This window comes from Acipenser ruthenus, chromosome 39, assembly GCF_902713425.1.
Source record: "Acipenser ruthenus chromosome 39, fAciRut3.2 maternal haplotype, whole genome shotgun sequence".
Lineage (NCBI taxonomy): Eukaryota > Metazoa > Chordata > Actinopteri > Acipenseriformes > Acipenseridae > Acipenser > Acipenser ruthenus.
Window position 1 is genome coordinate 254307 of NC_081227.1, and position 27103 is coordinate 281409.

The 27103-nt window shown below is 47.6% G+C and overlaps 2 protein-coding genes across 8 annotated transcripts in view; both read left to right on the forward strand.

Annotated features, from left to right (window-relative positions):
* LOC117966637 (uncharacterized) overlaps nt 1-2456 on the forward strand; it is a 6804-nt gene extending 4348 nt beyond the window's left edge. For both annotated transcript variants that reach the window (XM_059009697.1, XM_059009698.1), the window contains exon 4: nt 1-2456. This exon is cut by the window's left edge. In XM_059009697.1, coding sequence (XP_058865680.1) covers nt 1-1763 — 1763 coding nt within the window. In that variant the 3' untranslated portion in view covers nt 1764-2456.
* A 793-nt stretch (nt 2457-3249) lies between these two features.
* On the forward strand, nt 3250-26511 carry LOC117397245 (dixin-like). Of its 6 annotated transcripts, none has more exons than XM_059009693.1 (21): nt 3250-3426; nt 4786-4889; nt 8932-9061; nt 10225-10350; nt 10899-11154; nt 12340-12459; nt 18112-18224; nt 18772-18923; nt 19516-19605; nt 19772-19825; nt 20245-20295; nt 20753-20857; nt 21546-21599; nt 21777-21869; nt 22037-22108; nt 22394-22477; nt 22984-23133; nt 23855-23924; nt 24453-24561; nt 24880-24988; nt 25137-26511. In XM_059009693.1, the coding sequence occupies exons 2-21, from the start codon at nt 4845-4847 to the stop codon at nt 25218-25220; spliced, it is 2067 nt and encodes a 688-aa protein (XP_058865676.1). In that variant the 5' UTR covers nt 3250-3426; nt 4786-4844; the 3' UTR covers nt 25221-26511. The 6 variants fall into 6 exon arrangements, with proteins under 6 accessions (XP_058865676.1, XP_058865677.1, XP_058865674.1 ...); XM_059009694.1 differs by having other exon boundaries at nt 8935-9061; XM_059009691.1 differs by lacking the exons at nt 3250-3426; nt 4786-4889 and adding an exon at nt 6373-6593.
* The last annotated feature ends 592 nt before the right edge of the window (nt 26512-27103 follow it).

Here is a 27103-nt window from a genome sequence, read left to right on the forward strand (position 1 = left end):
TGGACAAAAAGAAGAAGAAGAAAGAGAGGAGTCACGCAGGAGACGAGGGAGACCTGCATTACGCAGAGATCCAGCTGCTAACCGATCCAGCCTCGAAGCACCACCACCACCGCTCCCTCAGCAGCAAGAGGGTGAAAGAGCAACAGCAGAACAACAACAACGCCACACTGTATGCCACCATAGACTTCACTGCAACTCACACAGCAGAGCCTAGACCAGCACACAGCACAGCAAGAAACACCATCGACTTCCCTGCAGAGCCTAGACCAGCACACAGCAGAGCAAACAACACCATCGACTTCCCTGCAGAGCCTAGACCAGCACACAGCACAGCAAGAAACACCATCGACTTCCCTGCAGAGCCTAGACCAGCACACAGCACAGCAAACAACACCATAGACATCCATGCAGAGCCTAGACCAGCACACAGCACAGCAAGAAACACCATCGACTTCCCTGCAGAGCCTAGACCAGCACACAGCACAGCAAGAAACACCATCGACTTCCCTGCAGAGCCTAGACCAGCACACAGCACAGCAAGAAACACCATAGACATCCATGCAGAGCGTAGATTAGCACACAGCAGATCAAGCAACACCATAGACTTCCCTGCAGAGCCTAGACCAGCACACAGCAGATCAAGAAACGCCATAGACTTCCCTGCAGAGCCTAGACCAGCACACAGGACAGCAAACAACACCATAGACATCCATGCAGAGCGTAGATTAGCACACAGCAGATCAAGCAACACCATAGACTTCCCTGCAGAGCCTAGACCAGCACACAGCAGATCAAGAAACGCCATAGACTTCCCTGCAGAGCCTAGACCAGCACACAGGACAGCAAACAACACCATAGACATCCATGCAGAGCGTAGATTAGCACACAGCAGATCAAGCAACACCATAGACTTCCGTGCAGAGCCTAGACCAGCACACAGCAGAGCAAACAACACCATAGACATCCATGCAGAGCGTAGATTAGCACACAGCAGATCAAGAAACGCCATAGACTTCCCTGCAGAGCCTAGACCAGCACACAGGACAGCAAGAAACACCATCGACTTCCCTGCAGAGCCTAGACCAGCACACAGCACAGCAAGAAACACCATCGACTTCCCTGCAGAGCCTAGACCAGCACACAGCACAGCAAGAAACACCATCGACTTCCCTGCAGAGCCTAGACCAGCACACAGCACAGCAAGAAACACCATCGACTTCCCTGCAGAGCCTAGACCAGCACACAGCACAGCAAGAAACACCATAGACACCCATGCAGAGCCTAGACCAGCACACAGCACAGCAAGAAACACCATCGACTTCCCTGCAGAGCCTAGACCAGCACACAGCACAGCAAGAAACACCGACTTCCCTGCAGAGCCTAGACCAGCACACAGCACAGCAAGAAACACCATAGACATCCATGCAGAGCGTAGATTAGCACACAGCAGATCAAGCAACACCATAGACTTCCCTGCAGAGCCTAGACCAGCACACAGCAGAGCAAACAACACCATAGACATCCATGCAGAGCGTAGATTAGCACACAGCAGATCAAGAAACGCCATAGACTTCCCTGCAGAGCCTAGACCAGCACACAGGACAGCAAACAACACCATAGACTTCCCTGCAGAGCCTAGACCAGCACACAGCACAGCAAGAAACGCAAAGCCTGCTGTCACAGCCAGGAAATCATATAAGAATCCACCCCGACCAGCAGAACCATCAAACAAGATGAATCCTGCAAAAGGGACTCGGGTATGATAGCAGGCGATGTGTTCACTGAGGTGTACAGCCTGCGGTAGGACAGGACAGTGAAAGCATGGTTAAGCACATTCACAGAATCACTGGCACTGAAAGAGACGTGTGTGCACTTCTAGACTGTGTTAAGCCCTGATTCTGGGTTAGGGAGGCGCGCAGTGCAGTAAAAGTGCAGTCTGATTACATTGTTCAGTGGCTTGTAACTGTGACGGTTCCATAATCAGACAGGCAGTGGATTACATGTCGAGTGAGAGAATCACGTTGTGGAATTGTGTAGTCTGATAATGGGATGGGTATCCGCTTCCCCTATTGAGTGCCGTCATAGTGTGGCCCGGACATTTCGATGTGGTGACATTCACTGTCATTATGAAGCTGAATTAGGGGAGTGTTACTATCAAATACTGGAGGACTCGCAACACTGTGTTAGCACAGAGGCTCCACAGTGTCTATATAAAAAAATAATAATAAAAACACACACAGGAAAAAAGTTACAAGCTGAGGAAGCTGCTTTAAAAAGTTTTAATACGATCACGAAACGGGGATGCTTTCATTTTCATAACTGACTGAACTGCAGGGAGGACCGAGGCTGAACAAAGGACTCGTCTCCAAAGCTGCTTGTTTGCCTTTGTGCCAAAATAGAAGGTTATTTAAGAAAATTGAAAATCACTGTATGTCATTTTAAAGAGCAGATTCAAATTGCATTGTCAAAGTTTTATTTTAATCACATATTTTAATCAAATATTGTGCCTTTTGTTTGGAGCGTTTTGGTATGTTCTGTGTGACGGTGCTATGAGTTTTCAGGAGCTTAAGTCCCTGGCAGCTTTGCTGTATCAAACCCCAAGTCTCCCGTGGCGTGCCGTGCAGTGGCGTGAAACCTCGTCTCCTGAAACCAGATCCGAGCCACACAGGGGCTTCATGTTCCCTCAGCTTCAGTGCCTGTGCCACCCTATATCTCCACTAGATGACGCTGGCTCTTCTGTAAAGACACGAGCTGATCTATAAAAAGTGAATCGCAGCAGCTCTGAAAGAGTCAAAGCACCTCAACACAAGACACAAAGTAGAAAGGCCACGGGCAGGAGGAAAAGCGTTTTAAATGTCATTTTAAACGAGTTACTTCAGCTAAATTGCACTGTTGTAACTTGAATGTACTTTGTTTTAATTGCATTTTTTTGAAAAAATATATATATTTTACAAGTGATTTATCCAGAATTCACTCTGGACTTAATAATTAAAATGTTACACTGAATGAATTGAAAGCAACAGCTTATTAAAAAAAAACTGTCGTACGAAAATTGTGACACATGTCAAAGATTCAAGAACTATTTCAAGTTTAATGTACAAGTGCTGTCAAATTGAAACATGACATATTTTTCCACACACACACGTGTTACGTACTGTTTATTTTAGAAAGGCTGTTTGTTGTGGGTGTTAGTATAAAAGCTCCTCAGCTATCTGTGCAGGCCAGGCTGGGTGGGCGGGTTTGTTGCTATAGTAACAGGAGCACGCTGTTTGCAATGAGAGGATTCGGTACTCATTGCGACACAAGACAGACCGAGCGTTACTTCCTCTTTTTTTTATTTATCTAAAAATAAAAAAGACAGAACTCCAAAACCTTCAGCGGGCATGAGTACGACACGGGCGGCTGCAGCTGCGTTTCACTTTTAAGGTCAGTGTCGCGTTCTGTGCTTGTTTGTAATCCGTGCATGTTTCTCTGAGGGACGCTTTGGTGTATTTTTGGGTGCGTTGCTGTGTGAGCCTCTCCAATACTCGCGCAACGAGAGAAAGAGAGACGCTGTTAAAATGAATACGCGTTTTACTTTCAAGACAAAGTGTTCAGGCTTCTCTGTATACAAAGGGAATTAGAGGTCATCTTTAATACTGAACATTAGCAGAACTAATTAGTATTGTATTAAAATGTATAACTGAATGTGTGAAGTGCATTTTTAAAGCGGGTATGCACTGTTTTACAAATAGCATTGATATTCAATAACACTACAAGAAACACACTCTGCCGGGTCGTTAAACTTTTTTTTTTCGTTGTCTATTTTTAAAAAGAACGCACCGCGCATAGCTGAAGAGCCCACATTTAAAAATCGGCTATCCGGCCACAGAGCACAGCCTTCTGTATACAGAGAACAGCGCTGTGTGGAAAGCAGAGGTCGGTGTTTAGATCGGGACTATACTGGAGGTGCAACTGGGCCCCAGTGATGCAGGTAAAATGTATCCGGTCACAAACAGAGCGGCAATCTCTCCATTGCATCTCAAAGCCGCACCGCAACCCCCACAGCTGACTGCCCCGTCCCGTTCCGGTCACTACAGAGAGAGGTGTGTCCTGTGGACAAGAACCGAGCGCCGGAGCCCTGGAGAACACGAGGGTAAAATGGCAACGCATGTTTGCTGTGGTGAGCTTTATAAAGCGTGTCTGGCCTGGCTGATGCGTCTCTCCATTCTTGTACACAAAGTGAATGATTTCTGCGTTACGCGGGGCTCGTTACATTCTCTAAAGTGTAAAGTGTGAAGCAGGTGCCGCTGCTGGGGATAAACCCCTTGATGCCCAGAGACACCCACCAATCCCACTTCCACTCTCCCCATTACTATTCAATACAAACACAGCCATTGCAATGCACTCCCCTTCACTGAAACAGCCCCCCACACTGGAGCACAATTACAGGGCCAATGAGATTTCAACAGGATTGGAGACGCAGAGCAATGAGCAGGTCTTACCCAGGCTGAAGAAACAGCTTGCAATGCAGTCCCTGGCAGCGATGGCCATGTCTGTATTCATTCATACAGGAGCATTTACAACTGACCTTGTCAGAGAGATGCCAAGTAACTCAATGCGATGCGTACTGTACGTGTGATTCAATGCAAGAATATCTCATTATCTGTATACATTGTGAAACATTCAAAACCCATTGTGTCAGTCATTTGGGCTCATATTTATGAAGTACAGACTGTGTAGTTTGTAGCGTCCCTCTTGGTGTCCATTCATCTCTTCAGTGTGTTTCATCAATTCCTTTTCCAGAGTTCAAGTGGTCAGAAATTGCAGGTCGGTGCAGAAGCAGCATTATCTATCCAGGGACCATGGGCACGCCAGCACAGAACAATGCAGCAGCGTCAGGAATCTCAGTAAGTACTCGACGGCTATGCTTCTACCACACTGGAACATGCGGACAGGGTTCACACCAAGGACCGCGTTTCCAGCACGGCTATCTGAATGCACAAGGCTGGCAAACGTTGTGAAAGGGGATAGTAACAGAGAACCGAAGACAGTGAAGCTACAACACTGTATGTTTTCAATATAGACGAGTAAAGGACAGGAAATGACGAGGCAACAAGCCCTGTGCCCTCTGTGCATGAGGAAGGATGTGGTTGACAGCAGAAGAGATGTGGAGGTATTTATTTCGCACGTGTGTGACGTGTGCAAACAGTGCGTCTCAGTGCCTTCAGGGATCTTCATATTATTTCATTTCTTACACGTGTCATCTATCAGTCTAGTGCCGTTTCTCCTTCGAGCGTTATTTACCAGACTTCCTTACTGGTACAGTTCTAACGCAATCAGAAATGATTCTGTAAAACCTCTTTTAAGAAAGCTAGATTGGATCAACCGATACCTGACCGCAAAAAGCCACAGCTGGATTTCTTTAGAGCATTTCACAACCGCAGGGTTTAGTTCCCACTGTCCTTCATGCAAGCCAGGGGTATTCCGGGTGCTGTACAATGCTCTAAAAACTCAGCTGTGGCTTGATCACATCAACACCGAAGTCAAGCAGCCCAGCATTGTCTTCTCATTAGTTATTATTCAAGTCAAAATGTCCTTTTTGAATGACTGGGTCTGAAAAAGCCGTCGCACTGAATGCCCGAAGTGAAGCAGTTTAAACAAGGAGCACGAGAGGCTGTGGCTTCTGTCCCCTCCCACTGTGAGTTTAGTGGCAGCTTCCCATTTACTGACTCGCAATGCCTTGGAAATGACAGCCTAAAAACGTGCCATGCTGGTAAAAAAAAGAGGTGGGGTAAGATGGGCACACCGGAGGTGAAAATGTTCTTGTAATAATAGCTGAAGTAAAAACCTGTAATGTACGGGTGATGGGTTCCCTGTGGTAGAAGCAGATGCATTATTATTTTGTGTGTGTGTGTGTGTGTGTGTGTGTGTGTGTGTGTGTGTGTGTTGGTATTGCTTTCAAAGCACAGCAAAGAAAACGCAACCACAATGTGAACACAGTACTCAGCTGTACTCTTCCATGTTACAAAGCTACACACATGCTCAACATACGATGGCCCACAAAGTAAAAAAAACCAAAACGATTTGTTAAAGCCCATCGCTTTTCCTGGTGCCAGATCGCTGTAACATACATATCCGCCCTTATTGTGGCGATTGGCGGCGGCTGGCAGATTTCAAATCCGTTATAAATACAGTTCCTCACTTTAGATGCAGTAACCGCATGCTTCCCCAGTCTTAATGACTTACATATGCTGCTCAAACAGCCCTTGCTCACCCCCTTCTCCATCCTGTGTGCTGGGGTCGCCATGACGACGCGGTAGCGTGGTCGAGACTGGGCATGCGCAGTGAGAACCTGCGCTGACTCGAATACCCCTCTCCAATTTCTTGTAACGGTGCTGCTGCACTCATGGGGAAAGAAAGGCGGTGGAGAGTCTGAGACGGGCGTGCTGTTTAAACACCGCCTTGGGTGTACTGGAGTAAGAAATCCAACCGCGGATTGTTCATTTTTCACACAGAAAGCGCCGCTGCTACTTCTCAGGGAGACTTCGATAATGATCGCATCTTTGTCTAGAGGAAATCTGCTTGATGTGCTGCAAGAAGGGTTTAACGAGGTAACTTTCGGACACAGCATTTTACACCGCAGTTTAGTAGCGTTCTGGTCCTGCGCTAGTATGTATCGTCTTGTTTTTCGCGAATATCCGTTCATTTTATTTTCTGTTATTTCCAAGTCCAGTTAGAAGACAGTTTTCGGTTTCACCGGCGGTTTTCTCGTCGGCGTTTGCACCGGAATCACGCGTATTTATTTATTCTACACAGCCAGAAGCCTGTTGGCGATGTCAGCGTGTCGATTTGAAAGTTTGCAAACGCCCTGTACAGTATAACCCAGCTGGTACTGGCAATGTGACGCGTGGAGTGAACTCGTCCGTTGTTTTATTAATATTTCATGATGCAGTCAGTTAATATGCCTTACATAATGCACTAGAACAATGCGTGTGTGGTACTGCTGTATGCATCCGACTTCATAACGGCAGATTGTTCATAACGCGTTTAGTACTGTACTGCCAGTGTTTATATTAAAGCAGATTAAACGCGAACGCATGATAGCATGTTTTACAAAGCAAAAATATGAAACGGCAAGGCCTTATCAGATATGCTTTGCACGTCTTGGAAATGACGACACACTGTAAAGTGTAGGGAACTTCATAGATATGTTATTGTCAAACAGGAACTGGAAAAGTTGAGTTTCGGGAGCCATCGAGTTAAATCTTTGTATTACGTTTTAAGAAGAAAGGGCAGGTGCACCTTGAAGCAGGTATTTCCAGCCACACCGTCGTTTTTGCTTTGCAGCGTGCACACCGTTATCTATAACCTCTCTCTGCTGCAAGTAGAGCAGGTTTGCGCAGAACAGATTTGGAGGGAGCTTGTGTCCTTACAGCAAAGCTACCTGGTGGAATGTAAACACACTCCCAGTACGGAAAACGAGATAACTATTCTATATGTGTTTAATCCTCAAGTGTTTAGAACAGGAAACCGATTCAAACACCCTGCTGGCTCTCTTTCAGTACTGCACCCTAGAAAACCTTTTTTTACAGCCTTAGCACTGTAGCAGCATTGAGCTGGATTTAACACAAAATGAAACTTTGAATCTCCACACTGAGGCAGCAGGTTAGTGTGTTATGTGTAGGAACGTGCTGCTGTGTTGTTGTAAAATCACATTTTTGTGAAAGTGCATCCTATAAACCTGAATGTAACGCCGATCCTACTTTTCTGTCGTGATTTTAATTTTAAAAGCGGCCACAGCATTCAAAGTGATTTTCAGCTGAGGCTTAGGAACATCTGAGAATGAAGGAGCCTGTGACAGTCACATGCTGGTGATCTCACGGCGTCCGTCCAGCGGAACAACGAGCCAGACAGAAGAGAGTGCAGCTACTTCCCTAAACGCCTGGCCCATTCTTCAGAACGGTCACTTCACTGGATCTGCACGGGCGTGCATCGTGCTCCTGAGTAACAGAACGTGGGCCCGTGGTTACACTTGCTGGAACACTCAGTACTGATGTGATGAATCTACAAGGAGATTGCAGGCTGTGCTCCACCGGTTTGATCTGTTCAGTTCTGCCCCAAAGGAAAAAAGATGCTGCTGAGTTAAATCATTCAAGAGGTTCACTGGTTTCCACATCCAGTGGAATATATAATATATCTTGGATGCGGGCACAGGATTGCCTATTGTCTGAATAAGGGCTTGTTTATTATTAAAAAGGAGGCTATATAATATCAATAATGCTAGCTGTTATGAATGTAGTGCTGATACAAGGTAGATCTGTATGATCCATGCATGTTACTGGCTGAAGGATGTCAGTCAGTGAAAGAGGTCTCTGGTTTGCAGTCTGCTATCCAAGACTACACAAATTCAGTGTTTGAATGAATGCATTTGATATTTTCTGTGTTCTCATCAGCACCTCCTGTACTGCACTGCATGCTGACTGTGCAAGAGACAGAACAAAGCATGCGGGAAGCACAAAGCTGTGCCCTATTGAAGAGGGGTTTGTGTTGTCACAGGGATTGAGAGGGGTGCAGTGATCTCTAAAGCCACGCTGTCACAACACAGCGCTGGAACAAAACAGAACTTCCCCTGGTGCGCAATGCAAGGCTAATTGCTTAATGATGACAAGTGCAATAATCTGGGCACGAATTCAGATCATTTTGGCGCTGGGGGCAATAAGACAGGCAGCACTAGATCTTCCAGATGCTCTCTGAAACAGCATGCTGCGATCCCAACCAGTCCTGGGTCTCTCTCGAGCAGAGACTCACAATGGGCTTTCTTTCCTGATGTGGGTTTATGAGTGTTTTTGAGTCCAGGCCTCCACAGGTGAAAGGATTGCTAGTGAATGAAGCTGCCATCCAGCAGAGTTAGTGACTGAGCCTCCCTCCCTCCCTCTTTCTCTCGTTCAGCAGCAGCTGCAGGCCTACGTGTCCTGGGTGAACTCACAGCTGAAGAAGAAGCCCGAGGTGAAGCCCGTGCAGGACCTGCGTCAGGATCTGAGGGACGGGGTCATCCTGGCACACCTCATTGACATCGTGGGTGAGTCCCGGTACACCTCATTGAGATCCTGGGTGAGTCCCGGTACACCTCATTGAGGTCCTGGGTGAGTCCCGGTACACCTCATTGACATCGTGGGTGAGTCCCGGCACACCTCATTGACATCGTGGGTGAGTCCCGGCACACCTCATTGAGGTCCTGGGTGAGTCCCGGCACACCTCATTGAGATCCTGGTTGAGTCCCGGTACACCTCATTAAGATCATGGGTGAGTCCCGGCACACCTCATTGACATCCTGGGTGAGTCCCGGCACACCTCATTAAGATCATGGGTGAGTCCCGGCACACCTCATTGAGATCCTGGGTGAGTCCCGGCACACCTCATTGAGATCCTGGGTGAGTCCCGGTACACCTCATTGACATCGTGGGTGAGTCCCGGCACACCTCATTGAGATCCTGGGTGAGTCCCGGTACACCTCATTAAGATCATGGGTGAGTCCCGGTACACCTCATTAAGATCATGGGTGAGTCCCGGTACACCTCATTGAGGTCCTGGGTGAGTCCCGGTACACCTCATTGACGTCGTGGGTGAGTCCCGGCACACCTCATTGAGATCCTGGGTGAGTCCCGGTACACCTCGTTGACATCGTGGGTGAGTCCCGGTACACCTCATTGAGGTCCTGGGTGAGTGCCGGTACACCTCATTGAGGTCCTGGGTGAGTCCCGGTACACCTCACTGAGATCCTGGGTGAGTCCCGGTACACCTCATTGACATCCTGGGTGAGTCCCGGTACACCTCATTGACATCCTGGGTGAGTCCCGGTACACCTCACTGAGATCCTGGGTGAGTCCCGGTACACCTCATTGGGATCCTGGGTGAGTCCCGGTACACCTCATTGAGATCCTGGGTGAGTCCCGGTACACCTCATTGAGATCCTGGGTGAGTCCCGGTACACCTCATTGAGATCATGGGTGAGTCCCGGTACACCTCATTGAGATCATGGGTGAGTCCCGGTACACCTCATTGACATCCTGGGTGAGTCCCGGTACACCTCATTAAGATCATGGGTGAGTGCTGCCCAGCCTGCCCTGATGCCCATGGTGTCAGTGATGGGAGAATACCAAACCACAGCTTCATGAAACCTGTGCCAGGGTCGCAGACGGCGTTGCTTGTGTTTCTCCTCCATGCCTTCCCTGCTTGTTTCAGCTGGTGAGCACCTCAGTGGCATTCACATGAACCCCAGCAGCCAGCAGGAGATGAAGGAGAACGTGGAGAAAGTCCTGCAGTTCATCTCGTCCAAGCGGATCCGAATGCACCAGGCCTCTGCCAGGGGTGAGTCCGCAGTGGAGGAGGGAGAGCAGTATGAGGGATCTTCACTTATGTTTGCTAAACGTATGGGATTAGACACTTTGAAATGTTTAGACTTGAACATATTGAGAAAGTATTATGTATTCTATAGTATATATTTTTGACAATGTTTAAACATGGGCTTTACATAGGCTTTACCATGCTTCCACCTGGCTTTATTACACATTGCTGTGCTTTTACTGTGGGGAACTTTTACAAGAGGAAAGATGACCATCTTCTTGAATAATGATCCAAGCTAAGCAGTAGAGAAGGAGGCAGGATCTCAAGCAGTAGAGAAGGAGGCAGGATCTCAAGCAGTAGAGAAGGAGGCAGGATCTCAAGCAGGAGAGAAGGAGGCAGGATCTCAAGCAGTAGAGAAGGAGGCAGGATCTCAAGCAGGAGAGAAGGAGGCAGGATCTCAAGCAGGAGAGAAGGAGGCAGGATCTCAAGCAGGAGAGAAGGAGGCAGGATCTCAAGCAGGAGAGAAGGAGGCAGGATCTCAAGTCTATCTCCCTTGTTCTTCTTGTTCTCAGACATCGTGGAAGGAAACCTCAAGTCTGTCATGAGACTCATCCTGGCACTGGCAGCTCATTTCAAACCCTCCGTCAAGTCAGCCAGTCAGAGAGCGGCAGCCGTGGCGGGTCACAGCCAGCCCCCGGCCTCGGCCAATCACAGGCCGCACTCCGCCACGGCGATGGCTCAGAACGCGGTAGCTGCGCTGGCCGCAGCCCGGCAGGACGCCTCCCGATCAGGCAGGGACGTGTTCCGATACCGTCAGGAGAGGCAGAGGTGAGTGAGTGCGCTGACATGGAAGCACAGGAGCACAGCTGCACTACAAGCATGTGTCACTCTTACAGCAGGATGGCATTTCCTCCGTACAGCCACCATACATTTACCTTGGTTATATGCATCACAGTTTGCTGTGGCTTGCCATGTCTTTTAATATGCTTTACCAGACCTCTCTGTGCTTTACAATGCTTCCCTATGCTTTACCAGACCTCTCTGTGCTTTACCAGACCTCTCTGTGCTTTACATTGCTTACCTGTGCTTTACCAGACCTCTCTGTGCTTTACAATGCTTCCCTATGCTTTACCACACCTCTCTGTGCTTTACAATGCTTCCCTATGCTTTACCACACCTCTCTGTGCTTTACAATGCTTACCTGTGCTAGGGGTAGAGTGTTGTAATGGGGAAAGGTAAATGGTTGATGTACTTGGTGATTTTTGAGAGCTCAATTGAGACCACATGTGTGCTTTAAATGTTTTAAAAAGTCTTACAGGGTGTAAGTGAATAAAACAGAAAGTGTTATCAAGTTAATCTAAACAATCTGAAGATGACTTTAGTACAGATAGCTCATACCCGTATCCCCGTACTGAGCTACTCTATAAAGGGCTGCTTCGTATCTGCCAACCTTTTACCTACAAAATACATTCTGTATCACTCTAATAAAGGGGTTGTGCTGCCCTCGTGTGGCCGATTGCGTGCATTACAGCACAATGCAAAGCGGCGTTTGTATTGAATTAATGCAGTACGTTTAATTTAACATATTATAAAAACATCCAAAAATATATTATGTGGGGCCATCGGGGGTAGAAGGGCTTCTAACTTGAATCGAATAGCCGAGAGACAAGTAGGTCGACTTAAAAAAAAAATATGAAGAAATAATGTATTTGCTAATATCTGGTGCTTTATTTGTAAACATGGTGTTGTGAAACACTTTGCAGCCTCAACGGCACTCAATCTGAAATGCTCTCTCCTCTCTGCCCGCGCTGTGCCCATGCTTCCTCCTCTCTCCCCACGTTGTGCCCATGCTTCCTCCTCTCTTCTCACGCTGTGCCATGCTTCCTCCTCTCTGCCCGCGCTGTGCCCATGCTTTCTCCTCTGTCCCTGCGCTGTGCCCATGCTTCCCTGCTTGCTGCTGCTTGTGCTCCTCGCTGTGCACCTGTCTAAGGGGCTGTGCCCTCTCTCCTGCAGCCGCAGTGCCAGCCTGGAGGAGGAGATTGAGAATCCTGGCTGGAGCGTGCGAGCGCTGGTGCAGCAGTACGAGGGGCAGCAAGAGACGGCCAGCGAGGGACCCCAGTGCGAGGCCTCCGGGTAACCATGGCTGAGCCACGTAGCATCTCTTAAACACACAGAGAGCCCCAGCCCATGAGCTGATGGAAGCAAACCCAGCAGCTCTGTACCTGGGGTACATTTCCATTTGCAGGTCTGCAATGAGCAGTTCTAGTGCAAGAGCATGTTATACTGAACATGATGTCTGGCACTGCCCTTCATCGAAGACACTGAAAAACCCTCCGCTTGTAGCGATTTTGTCATTGAGTTTCTGACGCTGCTTTTAGAATTTCTTGACAACAGATATCGATAAGTATTTGTAGACGGCTCTCGTTTTTTAAGGGTCGTTCAGGACAGTCGGTAAAGGCGTTGGTTTTCATGTAACTGAGTAAAACACAAAGCTGTTGGTAAGCAGAAGCAGGTTTCTCAATACTGAAGGCTTAATTGACAAGGCTTTACAGTAACCGTGATTCATTCAAGTCTCTAATGGAAGATTAGCTTGCACTTTCAGCAGCTGTAGCATTCATATTTTATCGAGGGCAGGGTTGCTGTGCAAACCCTGAGTGCTCCTCACCCCAGTAGAGAGGGGGTCCCACGGGACACACCCCCTCTTCCAGCTGAGCCCCCTCCCCTCCCTGGGGGAATCACTCACACACTTCAGGGCACTCAGGGGCAGTTAGAGCCCATTCTACGCATGGCTGAGTATGTACAGTGTTTGGTACACACTGGAATGACTCCAGCCAGGCTGAAATCCCAGGACTGAACTATGAAAAAAAACCAGAATCTAGTTAGCCTGGAACAAAGAAGAATTAAGGAGGACGTGATTGAAGTTTTTAAAATCTTCCATGTACACTGTCTAATGTTATGCTTTAATTTCCCAAAGGGATGTGCAGTCTGGTGATGATCAGTTGACTGATATCAATACAGAGTGCTGCTGGAGCTGCTGTTCATATACCAGCCCTCAGGGGTCATCGCTGGGTGTGTCGGGTTCACTTCAGCTGAATAGGGCCCTGTTTGTGTTACATGCTGTTCGAGGTTACAAGAGCATTTCACACGATAAAGAACATCTTCACAGTCATGTCATGCAAAAACAGAAGTCATCTGGGGATAGCTGGACCGTACTGAGCTTCAGAGCGCGACCCTGACTGCTCACATGCCAGTGAGTCCAGGCACGCCCTGACTGCTCACATGCCAGTGAGTCCAGGCACGCCCTGACTGCTCACATGTCAGTGAGTCCAGACACGCCCTGACTGCTCACATGTCAGTGAGTCCAGGCACGCCCCTGACTGCTCGCATGCCAGTGAGTCCAGACACGCCCTGACTGCTCGCATGCCAGTGAGTCCAGACACGCCCCGACTGCTCGCATGTCAGTGAGTCCAGACACGCCCCGACTGCTCGCATGTCAGTGAGTCCAGACACGCCCTGACTGCTCACATGCCAGTGAGTCCAGACACGCCCTGACTGCTCACATGCCAGTGAGTCCAGGCACGCCCCTGACTGCTCGCATGCCAGTGAGCCCAGACACGCCCTGACTGCTCACATGTCAGTGAGTCCAGACACGCCCTGACTGCTCGCATGCCAGTGAGCCCAGACACGCCCTGACTGCTCACATGTCAGTGAGTCCAGACACGCCCCGACTGCTCGCATGCCAGTGAGTCCAGGCACGCCCCTGACTGCTCGCATGCCAGTGAGTCCAGGCACGCCCCTGACTGCTCGCATGCCAGTGAGTCCAGGCACGCCCTGACTGCTCACATACATTAGCCTTGCTGTAGAACTGTTTTGTTGGACCTGCATGTTTTTCATATTGGTTAACACTGTCGTCCAAATGTGTTACTCGCTACCAAGCTGGAAAGTTTAGTGCCACTGTAAGAATTTTACATTGCTCTTTTAAAAAAAAGCATTTTACCCCAACATTGAATTATTGATGTACTCCCAGAGAGGAGATCAGAAACCAGGAGGAATGCTTCCACTGCAGTTTCAGACTCAGGGCTGTGAAGACGCTGGTATGTTATTCTGGGTACTCGGGAGCACAATCCCTCATACAAATTTGTAAAAGCATTGCATTTTTCAAATGCTATAGTAACGGGGGCAGTGCTGTGAGCAGAACAACCATAGGGGTGTCTAGATGCACTGGCCGTGACGACAGACATATTAAATGGGATGATTAACTTAAAATCATATAAATGGTCTTCACTGGGATCTGCCAAAATCACCCCCTGACCAGCCGAGTAATGCAGTCTAATTAGTGCGAGAAGACCCCTCCCCCTCCTCCCCAAGCAAAAATTCATCTCCCCTCGACCGTGAGGGAGGAGAGGGGGGGGGGGGGATGTGTGTGGGCAGCAGACTCTGACACATGAACAGAGAGGAGGATGCGTTAGCAGCAGAAACATTTACAGCAGGAAAGAAAGAGAGGAACAAAACAAAAACAGGATGTCTTTTACCCTGAACCACATCTTCCTGGCTTGAGGGATCGTCTCTCTGTTTTCATCCTGCGTCCTGCTGCCCAAACTGAAGCCTCCACTTCACTTCGTCTGCAGCCCGGGAATGCTTTTTGGAGACGGGATGAATGCTTCATTTTTCACAAGCAAGCTGCATTAAGAAGTGGACTGGAATACACAGGCACAGGCACACGTAGGCACACAGACACACGCACACACACGCACACACACTCACACACACACAGGGTTGAGAGAAAGCAGCACCGATATCGCTGATAGTTTAGTTTTTTTTTTTGTGTGTGCTATCACAGACCAGTCTTACAGGGAAGTTGAGCGATTGGGTAGTTGAGCTGCATACAGACTTGTTGTGTAATATCCAGAGCAAAGCCAGCATTGCAGTTTGGAAGGGTCCGACGCAGTGACATGATGAACAGTGGATGAGGATTGTTCTGCCTGCACTGGAGCGGTCAGCATGGACTTCACTCTGTGTTAGAGCCATGGCCGAGAATAACGAGCTGGGAGGCTGAAAGATCAGGGACGTCATGGGAGCCAAGCAGGTCAAATGGTAAGAGGCTGGCAGGCAGGCTATTGAAACAAGCAGGAGCAGCAGCAGCAGCACCCTCTGTGCCATACAGCTGCTGGATCCAACTTATTACAACAGCACCGAGCATTTTCAAATACAGCTATTAGCAGATCCTTCCACTGCCCAGTTCTATAATCTCTGTTTGGATAGGCTTTGGGCATATTTGTTTTCATGCGAGCAGCAGTAAAATGTTCATTTGAATGTTTTGTTCATATGCTTTATGGGCACAGATGAGCAGGCAGTGCAATATTTTAATTTAATAATTGCACAATTTTTTTGGGGGACTTTGTCAAAATAAAAATCCTGGATGCACTTGAAATCCAGGTGGATTATATAAATGCAGCGGTGCTGTAGTTTATTCAAACGCACTTAGCATTCAGTAGTGAGATTGCAAAGAGGAGCCTCCATACATTAACCCCATGCATTTAACAAAGGGACGGCTTGTTCAATAATGTAACACAATGTTAAGAACAGTGTAGCTCATGTGTCTTGAAGTCTATCCAGAGCGCTTGTTTGTTTGTAGGGTTGATCCAGGGCTTTCTTCCACTTGGCTTTGCTTCTGCTCTAGTAAACTTTTCTAGGGATTATCTGAAGCAGTCAGCTCAGTTCTTTTAGTCCTTCCCAGAACAGAATTACTTCTCATTTTGCTTTAGCGGTTCACACCAGGAGAGGGGAATAGCCTCTGGTGCATTGTGAAGTCGTTGCATTGATGTGAATCGACACGGATTTCATTCTGCCTGTGTCAGTGCTGGCTGTGGGAAAGGACAGAGTGAAGGACTCGCAGGTCTCAGTCTTGTAAGAGTCTGGGTGTCTTTCAGCTGCATCACAAAGGTCTTTCTTACAATAACGAAGCGAGCAGCATCCTTCCATTCAGAGCCGACAGCTCAGACTGAGGGCACTGAGGCGAGGCTTGAGAAATCATTCAAATGCGCCGTGTTGTTTAGCCATGAAACAAAACGAGTCTTCATGTAAGTTAGCATTTGATTTTGGGTTGTGGTGGTTTTCGTTGTTTTTCGTGGACTGTGTTTCTGTGTGGAGTTCTTAAACTCCTGCCCACACATGCCTGGCCTAGCTCTGAAACAGGGTTTAAAGGCACAGGGCTCACTGAGCCCCAGAGGCCTGGCTGTTGTCATGGAGACGGCTTTCTTCGGAAGGCCCGTATCAGAGGTTTGTTATTTTCCATTGCAGGGAAGCTGTAAAGGACAAAAAGGTATTCTTCCCCCAGGCAGCAATGCCACCAGAACAATCTGTGTGTTTCCCTGACTGACAGGCAGGCTGTGTTGTGCTTCAGACAGGTTTTCTGTTTCTGTGCATTTCAGAAGCAGCACGTGTTAAATATCAGTTCTGTTGGGGTTTTCTCTAAAAGGATATTGTTATAAAACAAGCGCTCTTTCTCATCATTGAAAGTGTGATTTATAGAGTAGGGAGTATAAATGAAAGCAGAAGGCAGAGAAGTATAAATGTGTTCAACTCTGAAGCAGTCTGTCGATTGCAGACGTCCCTGTAGGGTTCCGAGGGAACTCGAATCAATTCTCTTTGCATTTGCTGTTCTCTCTGTGTGCAGGGCCAGATGGTTGTGTTTAAAAAGCTGGTCAATAGACAAGGAGTCCTCCATTGGCATCGCACAGGGGCTGGACAGAGAGGTAGAAACACTGTCAATACAGTCCAGCAGAGCCAATGGAGAGCCTGCTTGTCGCTTTCGTATATCACACACATTCACATTCACTGAGTCAAGTGAGGCAAGGGCTGTCTACACAGAAGTATAGGGAAGATATACTGGGACAGACGCTGCTTGAAATGGGTTTGCATTGGTTCATATGAGATCGTATGCAAAGGAAAGCAATGTACGAAGGAGATCAAGCGCACACATTCTGCTGGACAGAGGCAGGCTTCTCGTCTGTCTTTCATAGGGGTTTTTAACAATGTGTTACGAATTATTCCAGCTAATTTAAAATGGCATTCGACAGTTTCCTTGTAATTCCAGTGCTAATGAATAATAATACAAAAGCACTTTGTCCCAGTAAGATCCATGCTTGGTCTTTCATTCCATGCTTCCTAAGGTCTCAAGTCTTCCCAGCAGGTGAATCATTATAATCACTGCAGGCATCGCTAACTCTCACATGATGTTATTAAGCCTCTGATTAGCCTAAAACTAATCACAGAGAAGCCATCTGCCTGTGAAACTGTGCTTTAAATCTGCCAGCCTGAAAACAAGCAGGCTGGGATTGCTGATGCATGAAAGTGTGCCCCTGTCTAGTTTCCCCCACATGTCCTGCTTTTACAGTGAGCTCTAATGCTGCTGTCTGTGAGTCTACAGTGAAGTCCAGTTCAAAGCAGTGGTGGGGAGAGCTGATGCTGCAACACTTGTGAAATGAAGCTGCTGATTCCCCCACAATAAGTTCTGAAGCAGTCTGTGTTTAAACTGCAGTGCTGTTTGGGAGGCAGCCTCTGAAAGCAGAGCGAATGTTGTGAAAGGTTCTTTTCTTCTGCCTCGGGGAGATTAAAAACTCTGCATTCAGCAAAGTCTTTTCTGCCACTCCTGAATATTTTTCTTTTTCTGTATCCCTCAGCTACATTTCAAAGAGGTGCTTGTTATTGTGGCATTATTAATTTATATTCCTGCTCTCTTTCCCTCTCTCTCTCTCTCTCTCTCTCTCCCACTCTCTCTCTCAGTCTCAGCTCACCCAGTCCAACACACTCTGCAAAAACAGAGTCCATCGCAAGCCAATCAGAAGAGAAGGGGGAGCTGCCGGTCTTCCAATCAGAAGAGCCGGAGAGCCGAGCAGGTACAGTGGGACACACTGCCCACGTTCCCAGAGCATGCTGGGATGCAGTTATTTCAGCTTGCATTGTCAGGCTGAAGTGTGACCATCCTACAGCACACGGCTGTATTGTTCAGCTGGGTTACCTGGAACAGTGTGTTCTAATCTCCAGGTTACTCTTCCTCTTGGCAGTGAATGGAGACAGTGCACTCATTCAGAGGGGAACAGTGCAGGGCACTGTCAGAGTTAGGACTGGGTCATTATTGCAGAGACAGTGCAGAAAATCTGCTGGATCGGCAGAGACTAGAGAGACGAGAAATCAGTCCCTTTCTCAACCCCTGAGATATTATTTCTTTGTGAAGGATAGCGTACAGTACAGTACACTGCAGTATGCTTGTTAACAGATTCCTTGTGTTTTATTATAGATCTGAGCTGGAGTCGATGCAATGCCGAGGACTGTGTTCTCCTCAATTCACTGTCCTCAGTTTTTGTAGGAGTAATTCCTTGCAGATTGAATAGTAGTTTCTTTGCGTGTTGCTAAAGAAGGCGTTGCTCTCTTCCCCTGTCTCAGAAGAGGGAGTGAAGTCTGCAGGATGTCCAGAGGAGCAGGCAGGGGGGCGGGGGCTCTGTCTGGACCTCTCCTGGGAGGAGCAGCTTGTGGAGCAGCAGGAGCAGCTGGAGAAGGAGATGGACGAGGCTCGGAAGATGATCTCGAGCCTGCAGGTAGGAGCAATGCCTCCGCAGGGACAGACCGTGGCGAATTCAGATTCCCCACACAGCTCCAAGACCCGCCTTTTCAACTCATCTAACCACTGCACGGGTCGCTAGGTTACACGAAATCAAAACGTCTTTCTGCAATATTACATTAAATGACTTTCCATGTATAAATTACTCGTGGTATAAATAGGCTTGCTGATTGCAAGCTGGGTGGTACAACATTTATCTAATTTGCCTGATTTGACAATCTTCCAAGATTTGCAGTTCCAGTGGTTTGATTTCACATGCAGAACAAGTGAAAACTACAGAAGCAATGGGGTGTCTGAATGCATGCTGTAAATAAGTGGAAGCTCAATTCATTAAGAAACTCGGCACGGTTCAGCGCAGTTCACAGCAGTGTCAGTTAACAGTGAACTTTTCAGAAACAAGGTTCTGGAAACAGGTTTTAAATAACGGTGCTCAGAAGACACAAAGAATAAAGAGAGAGTGCAGCTTTAAGAACAGGGTTGTTTTGTGGCAGCCCTGGCGATCCGTCCTCTTTGTTGGTCACGTGTGGGAGGATTAGGATTTCATTCCTCTCCTCTTTCCCTTCCTCCAGGCCCTGCTTCTGAACGGATCCCTACCTGAGGACGACCAGGAGGCCTCCTTCTCCCTCTCAGACAGTGGAGCAGCCCTGGATGAGCAGCTGGTAGACTCCTCTGTCACAGAGATGCTTGTAGATTTATAGACAGTCAGGGTGCACACATGTGCAGCTGGTAGACTCCTCTGTCACAGAGATGCTTGTAGATTTATAGACAGTCAGGGTGTACACATGTGCAGCTGGTAGACTCCTCTCTCCTTTATTCTCTCTGCAGATTATAATCCGCAGCAGGCTGGATCAGAGCATGGAGGAGTCCCAGGAACTCAAGGTAAGGAGAGCTGCTGGTTTCCATAGACTCGATCTGACATCATTCAAGGCTTCATGTGATGCGAGGGGAGTGTCTGCTACATTCTCCCATGGCTTAGTTATCTATCTGCATGCTCTACTTCATTAGAAATCACACTTTTCAACCAATTTAAATGGAATGTTTCCTGTTCAGGGGGGCTGGGTGATTTGTAAGTAAAAAGGAAGCAAGATGAATACAGAAATGAATAATGAGGAGTAAAAAGGACAAAGACGTATGTAAAATCACAAGATGAAGTGCTTGCAGTAATATTTCAATTGACTTTCAGTTCTGACCTCATTATGAAAGGAGCTGGTTCTTGTGGGAGGGGTTAGAGCTCCAGCATTGTGCCAGTGTTCTTGAAGGGGCGTGTCATGACATTCTAGAACTGTGCTTCACTTTAGAAAGAGCTGCTGAGATACAAGCAGGAGAGCAGGAACCTGCAGGGAGTCAAGGTAAGCAACGCTCCCACACCACATCATTTGATCTCCAGTTATCCTTTAGTTAACGTGAACAGGAACGGGAAATCTGGCCTGATGTTTTTGTAATGCATGGTTTTAGGTAAGCAACAAAAGATACAAGTATACAATCATTTCAGCTCAGTGCCTGTATCAGTGTACACTAGGCAGCAGCCAACACATTTGTCTGCTTGATTTAGTTTGTTAAATCTGTGGTTGAGAAATCCCTTAGAAAAGTTTACCACGGTAGTTTTGCACCCATGGTTCTACAATGCATTTACCAAACATGTCTACCCAGTTCCTTCGTCAGTGCACACTTCACCCTGCTTGACTTCGTCTCTGTGATTTGTGCATGAGTTATGAATGAGTAATAGAAATGACTTGCCTGTGTCTGCTGAGGTGACTTCCGGAGCTCACAGTAGCCTCCATCATTCTTCCTCTCCTCCCACGACAGGACGCTCTGCAGCAGAGAATGGCCCAACAGGAGAGCTCGATTCTACAGCTGAGACAGGAGCTGCTGAGGGCAGGCATGGGCCAGGATGAGCTTCACCACCAGAACGTGAGTGTGTGTGCGAGGAGTCCTGACCCAGTCAAACAGAGACAGGGTGTGGAGGAGGGACTGCACACCAGAACAGGAGTGTGTGCGAGGAGTCCTGACCCAGTCAAACAGACAGGGTGTGGAGGAGGGACTGCACACCAGAACAGGAGTGTGTGCGAGGAGTCCTGACCCAGTCAAACAGAGACAGGGTGTGGAGGAGGGACTGCACACCAGAACAGGAGTGTGTGCGAGGAGTCCTGACCCAGTCAAACAGAGACAGGGTGTGGAGGAGGGACTGCACACCAGAACAGGAGTGTGTGCGAGGAGTCCTGACCCAGTCAAACAGAGACAGGGTGTGGAGGAGGGACTGCACACCAGAACAGGAGTGTGTGCGAGGAGTCCTGACCCAGTCAAACAGAGACAGGGTGTGGAGGAGGGACTGCACACCAGAACAGGAGTGTGTGCGAGGAGTCCTGACCCAGTCAAACAGAGACAGGGTGTGGAGGAGGGACTGCACACCAGAACAGGAGTGTGTGCGAGGAGTCCTGACCCAGTCAAACAGAGACAGGGTGTGGAGGAGGGACTGCACACCAGAACAGGAGTGTGTGCGAGGAGTCCTGACCCAGTCAAACAGAGACAGGGTCTCCTTCAGGGTTAATGCAGTGTTGTAGAGGCTCTGGCTGAGCTGTGATGTGTTTGATTGTGACAGGTGGACTTGCAGAGGAAAGTGGAGGAGAGGAACAGACTTCTGGGGGACTACAAGGTAAGCAGGCTGACTCGGATCGTCCGGATTGAAAGCTCTGTTTGTGAACGTACGCTCTGCTGTTTGTGCGCTGCCCTTTAAAACCGCTGGTAATTTGTTTCCAGCCATGCCTGCTTCCCTACACTTCAACACACAATAAAACGACTCTCCTGCTGCTCTCTCTGTCTGCAATTCCAGAAGGAGCTGGCTCAGAAGGATCGGCTGCTGCAGCAACAGCAGAGCAAACTGGACGAGGCTCTGCGCAAACTGGGAGAGGCCACACATCACAAGGTACAGGACTAGGAGCTGGGGTCCTCACTGCAGCTTCAACACAGCGGAACCACAGGGGGTTAGACAAGCACTGAACAGCGATTCAGAACATCTCGTGTGTGCGTGCGTGTGCGTGCGTGTGTGTGCATGCGCGTGTGTCTACACCGCTGACTCACTGTGCTTCCCAGGTGGACCTGCAGAGGGAGGTGGAGCACAAGGACAGCCTGATTAACGAGCTAATGACCAGACAGCTTGACGAGGTACAGTTCTCACCTTTGTCTTTTGTTTTAAACACACGACCAAAGATACGTGCATTTAGACACTGATGAAACATGAAGATAGGATTATACACTGACAGATATGTATATATATATATTCACAGCAGTCATGTTTTAACTAAGGAGCCTGCGTTTTGCTCCCGATGTTCCGGTCCCTCTCATTAGAAGGCGTATGCAGTTCAGTGTACGGACTCTTCCCATCCATTCAGTCTTTGTGAGCTTGCCCTTGGTAATGCATGACCGTGCGTCTCTGTGTAATTTGGACAGCACTCCGGAGGTCTGGGCGGCTCTCAGAACAATGGTTACCCCCAGGCTGTGGGGAAAGGAGCCCCGTCTTCATCGCAAAGAGGGGTAGGTGCAGCATCCTGCTGGGTATGAGGGGGTACTACGGGGGCAGGCCTGGGGCTCTGCAAGGCAGGGGGCGGGGGGGTTAAGTGACTCAATGCAGTTCTAAAACCTTACTGTCTGAATGCTTTAATTACTGCCTCTGCATTTGTATCCAGGCCTGACCTCCATTAGATAAATCATTTGTCAGCAAACAAAATTCCTTTACAGTAGGAATCCGTAGCGAAAGCACTAGCCTGTGTGCCTTGTATACACATATCTATACAACACTTGATTAGGTCAGGCACACTTTGACACTTTGCAAATCTGCACAGTTTCTGATGATGGTTCACAGAGTTGTAAAGCATGTTAAAAACATGGCAAAGCAGGGTAAACCAGTACCAGATTATAACCATGAAAAGTGCAGAAATCCCGTGCAGGAACTCCGTGGTCTGTTGAGAAGTGCTGCACAGTAAAGCAGCTCAGAAGCGTGCTGCCCCCGTGTACCCTGTGCTCTCCCTGTGTGGTTTCAGGCTGACGACCTGCAGTTGGTTCGGGACGCCCTGCGCAGTCTGAGGAACAGCTTCAGCGGACACGACCCCCAGCACCACACCATAGACACCCTGGAGCAGGGCATCGGCAGCCTGATGGAGAGACTGCACATGGGGGAGCCACACAGGAGGGTAACACACCGCACTGCTTCCCATTAAACAAGCTACTATAGAAGTGAAGCAGCTTCAAACACCCAGGATTATACAGGGTTAGTGAAGCAGCTTCAAACACCCAGGATTATACAGGGTTAGTGAAGCAGCTTCAAACACCCAGAATTATACAGGGTTAGTGAAGCAGCTTCAAACACCCAGGATTATACAGGGTTAGTGAAGCAGCTTCAAACACCCAGAATTATACAGGGTTAGTGAAGCAGCTTCAAACACCCAGAATTATACAGGGTTAGTGAAGCAGCTTCAAACACCCAGGATTATACAGGGTTAGTGAAGCAGCTTCAAACACCCAGAATTATACAGGGTTAGTGAAGCAGCTTCAAACACCCAGAATTATACAGGGTTAGTGAAGCAGCTTCAAACACCCAGGATTATACAGGGTTAGTGAAGCAGCTTCAAACACCCAGAATTATACAGGGTTAGTGAAGCAGCTTCAAACACCCAGAATTATACAGGGTTAGTGAAGCAGCTTCAAACACCCAGAATTATACAGGGTTAGTGAAGCAGCTTCAAACACCCAGAATTATACAGGGTTAGTGAAGCAGCTTCAAACACCCAGAATTGTACAGGTACAGACTGCACTGTGTGAATAAACATTCTTAGACAGCTGGCATTCGTTTGTATTGTGATATGAATGTTGATAATCAAAGCTGTGATTCTGCCGGCTCTTTTGCCTCCACAGCCTGGAGGAAAGTCTCCTGGTCACAGAGCCGCCGCACACACGGAGCGGGACTCCTGGCCTCACAGCTCCAGTAAGTACCTCGAGATGGACCCCCTGGACGCAGCATTTACAAAGGATTCTTAAAGGACACAAGAACGTTTACGGACGAGAGGACATCCCTGCTCGTCCGGTTCCTAATAGCTGATTGATCTCTGAGCTTTGTCGAGTCGGGTGTTAAAGGATCATTTTGATGAACATGTTTTCAGACTCTCTTCCTTGTGCAGTGGACCTGTCCCATGGCCCTGTAGTGTATTGCATGCACTATCCTTAGTGTATCATCGTACCTATGACTGCTATGGCTGTTAGAGTCACTGCACATCAGATCTGTTTCTTTATCTGATTTTAAAGTATGAAAGATGTATTCACCAGGCACGTGCCTGTCCTATTGCACACCGCACGTGTAAGCGAGCTGCCTTCATTGCAATGTGTCAAAGCATTTTAAAAGTATTTCCGGGATAGCGGATGGTAAATGGCAATGGGCTTTGTTGTAGTTGGTCTCTTCTGTTTATTGTTCCTTGTTCCAATGGCTTGATGGGTTCTGTTCTCTTGTGCTCTTCAGAAATGCTTCACTCTCACAGCAGCCCGGCTCTCAGCAGCTCTGCCTCCACTAAAGTGCTGTATTTCACAGACCGCTCCCTCACTCCCTTCATGGTCAATATCCCAAAGAGGTAAGCCATAGTCCTATCTAGTGCAAGTGTCCTTCTGCAGTTTATTATTTGATACAAGGACCTGTCACTGGGGTTCCTAAAGCTGCTCTCCTGATATGACAGGACACAGTACAGTCTGGATGTACAAGCTTCAGCAAGAGGCCACTGACAGCAGTGCAGAAGCCGTGCAACTCCTGAGAACTCTCATGCACAGCGAGGACTGGAAGACGCATTGAGAGAGCCCTTATAGACAGAGTCAGAGGGCTTCTATCATACATGAGACTTGTAAGAAGGCTATTAAAGCTCTACTACCAGGCTTGCTTGTGTTTCTTCTTGCAGGCTGGGGGAGGTCACTCTAAGAGACTTCAAGGCAGCAGTGGAACGTGAAGGAAACTATAGGTATCATTTCAAAGCTCTGGACCCGGAGTTCGGCACAGTGAAAGAAGAGGTAAGCTTTTCATGCCAGCAGGAGGAGCTCTAGTTTTCTGTTCCCAGCCACGGTGTAAGATATGATTAATTTCTCCATCAGAAGCTCCTGACGAGAGTGAAGTGTTGCGATATCTCTCTGATCCCGGGATTTTGGTTTTGTCCTCCAGGTTTTCCACGATGGAGACGTCGTCCCGGGCTGGGAGGGGAAGATCGTGGCTTGGGTGGAGGAGGACCACGGGGACAGCAGATAGACAGAGAGACAGGCAGACAGGCAGGCAGGCACCTACCCCCCTCAGGAATGCAATTTGTATTGTACAGTTTATATTCAGAGATTTTATAATTCCTGGGCGTTTCGAAATTTATAATTGTATTTTTACAGATTTTTCACACAAACGTATGAAAATAACCATAAAAAAGACTGGACTTGAAGAGACGGCAGCTTTGAGAGCTTTACTGAGGCCAAAGGGGTTCTGTAAAAGCCTGTTTTAAAAAAGTCACCAGGATATGATGACTGCAACTAAATAGTGTGTGTACAGTCTAAAGAAGAAGAGTATAGAGTTACGATAACAGTCATATTTCAAAACCATATCCATGAGGAAGAAAGCAGAGATCTATATGGAAAAGGAATAATAATAATAATAATAATAATAATAATAATAATAATAATAATAATAGTAATAGATGGGACCAGTTATTTCCAGTTTCTGATGTCTTTTAAGGGCTCCAGTGTTTTATAGCTACTCCAGTGAAGGATATACTGTATGCCTCCCATTGCATAGCAGCTTGATCCATTCCAGGTTTTACTGAATGTTTAAAATCCATCTTTCTAAAAGTCCACCTTACAGTGAAGTTTTGCTCGTATTGAGAGTAATGGAAAGTCATTATGAAGGGCCCCCCCTGTATTCAGTATCTCTAACGCTGCACTTGAAATCTTTCATGTAAATTCACAGCATAATAAACCAGTAAAAGGGGTGACCAGTGACCATGTTAACAAGGCTAATAAGAGGTATGAAGATGGATTTTAAAGCATTGCTTAGCTGTCCTTCAGTCGATTTGTTTTAGTTTAAAAAGACAAACTGCTCTGAAAAGGGACTCTTACTGTGCCCAGGTTACTGTCTGTTGCTATGGGGTCTGATCACAGCCATGCGTTATTTTTCTATTGCCTTCAGTGAAGGATTACACTGCCAGACTGCAAAGGCCAGGTGTCTGAATGACTTTCTCTGGATATGAATTTTGTAACCAGTATAACTCTTTGTAAATATGTGACCGGTTCTCCTCTCTACGTTGTTAATGAGTTTATTATTTTAATAGTGGTATGATAAGTGAGCCGGTGTTTGTCTCCAGGTGCAGACTGTATGAAATGAAAACCTACATTCCTGACATGAGACTGCAGCGTGCACGTCTCTTAGTTTGACACTTTTTATAAGGGTCAGTTTGATTTGAAGGTAAGGTGCTTTTTAAAAGAATGATGTACGAGCCAAAGGCGCACGCCTGTACAAACCCTCGTGATGTTTCCACAATAAATTCAGCACCTGTTCAAAATGACGGCTCATTGCTTGTTTTCGGGGCACTTTTGTTGCCTGTTTTACTTCACTCCTCCAGACTCCTATCCCTTGGAATGCCTGAATACATAATCTGCTGTTAAAATGGATTCAAATGACTGACATGAGCAAGCTTCCCACAAGAGCAATGGTGCTCCAAAACGTTAACCATTTCCCTTTTTCGCTGGGGAATATCTTGGTATCCCCTAAACAGATAATCGCTCCCTCTTCTAAAATAGCAAACACATTTCAGTAAGCAGCCTCCCCCAGTGCAGTGGCACCGCAAATAACAACAATGATATCTTTATATAGCGCCTTTCATAGTGGATCACCATCACAAAGCGCTTTACAGAGGTAGGCTGTGAACTACATGCAGAGTCACTTACAACAGGACATTGATTTAACATCTCATCCGCAGGACGGAGCACAAGGAGGTTAAGTGACTTGCTCAGGGTCACACAGGGAGTCACTCAGTGGGATTTGAACCGGTGACCTTCTGGTTACAAGCTCTGGACTTTAACACCATTTACAGGAGTCTATACTTTCAATTCATTTACCCCCACAAAATGGGTTTCAGAAATGGTTTGGTCGGA

Excerpts from the sequence above, each read along its gene's own strand:
- LOC117397245 (XM_059009691.1), top strand. The coding sequence starts at position 6,534 with ATGATCGCATCTTTGTCTAGAGGAAATCTGCTTGATGTGCTGCAAGAA. Across the intron at positions 6,594-8,931 it reads TGCAAGAAGGGTTTAACGAG|CAGCAGCTGCAGGCCTACGT; the intron begins GTAACTTTCGGA and ends TCTCTCGTTCAG. Across the intron at positions 22,109-22,393 it reads TGACCAGACAGCTTGACGAG|CACTCCGGAGGTCTGGGCGG; the intron begins GTACAGTTCTCA and ends TAATTTGGACAG.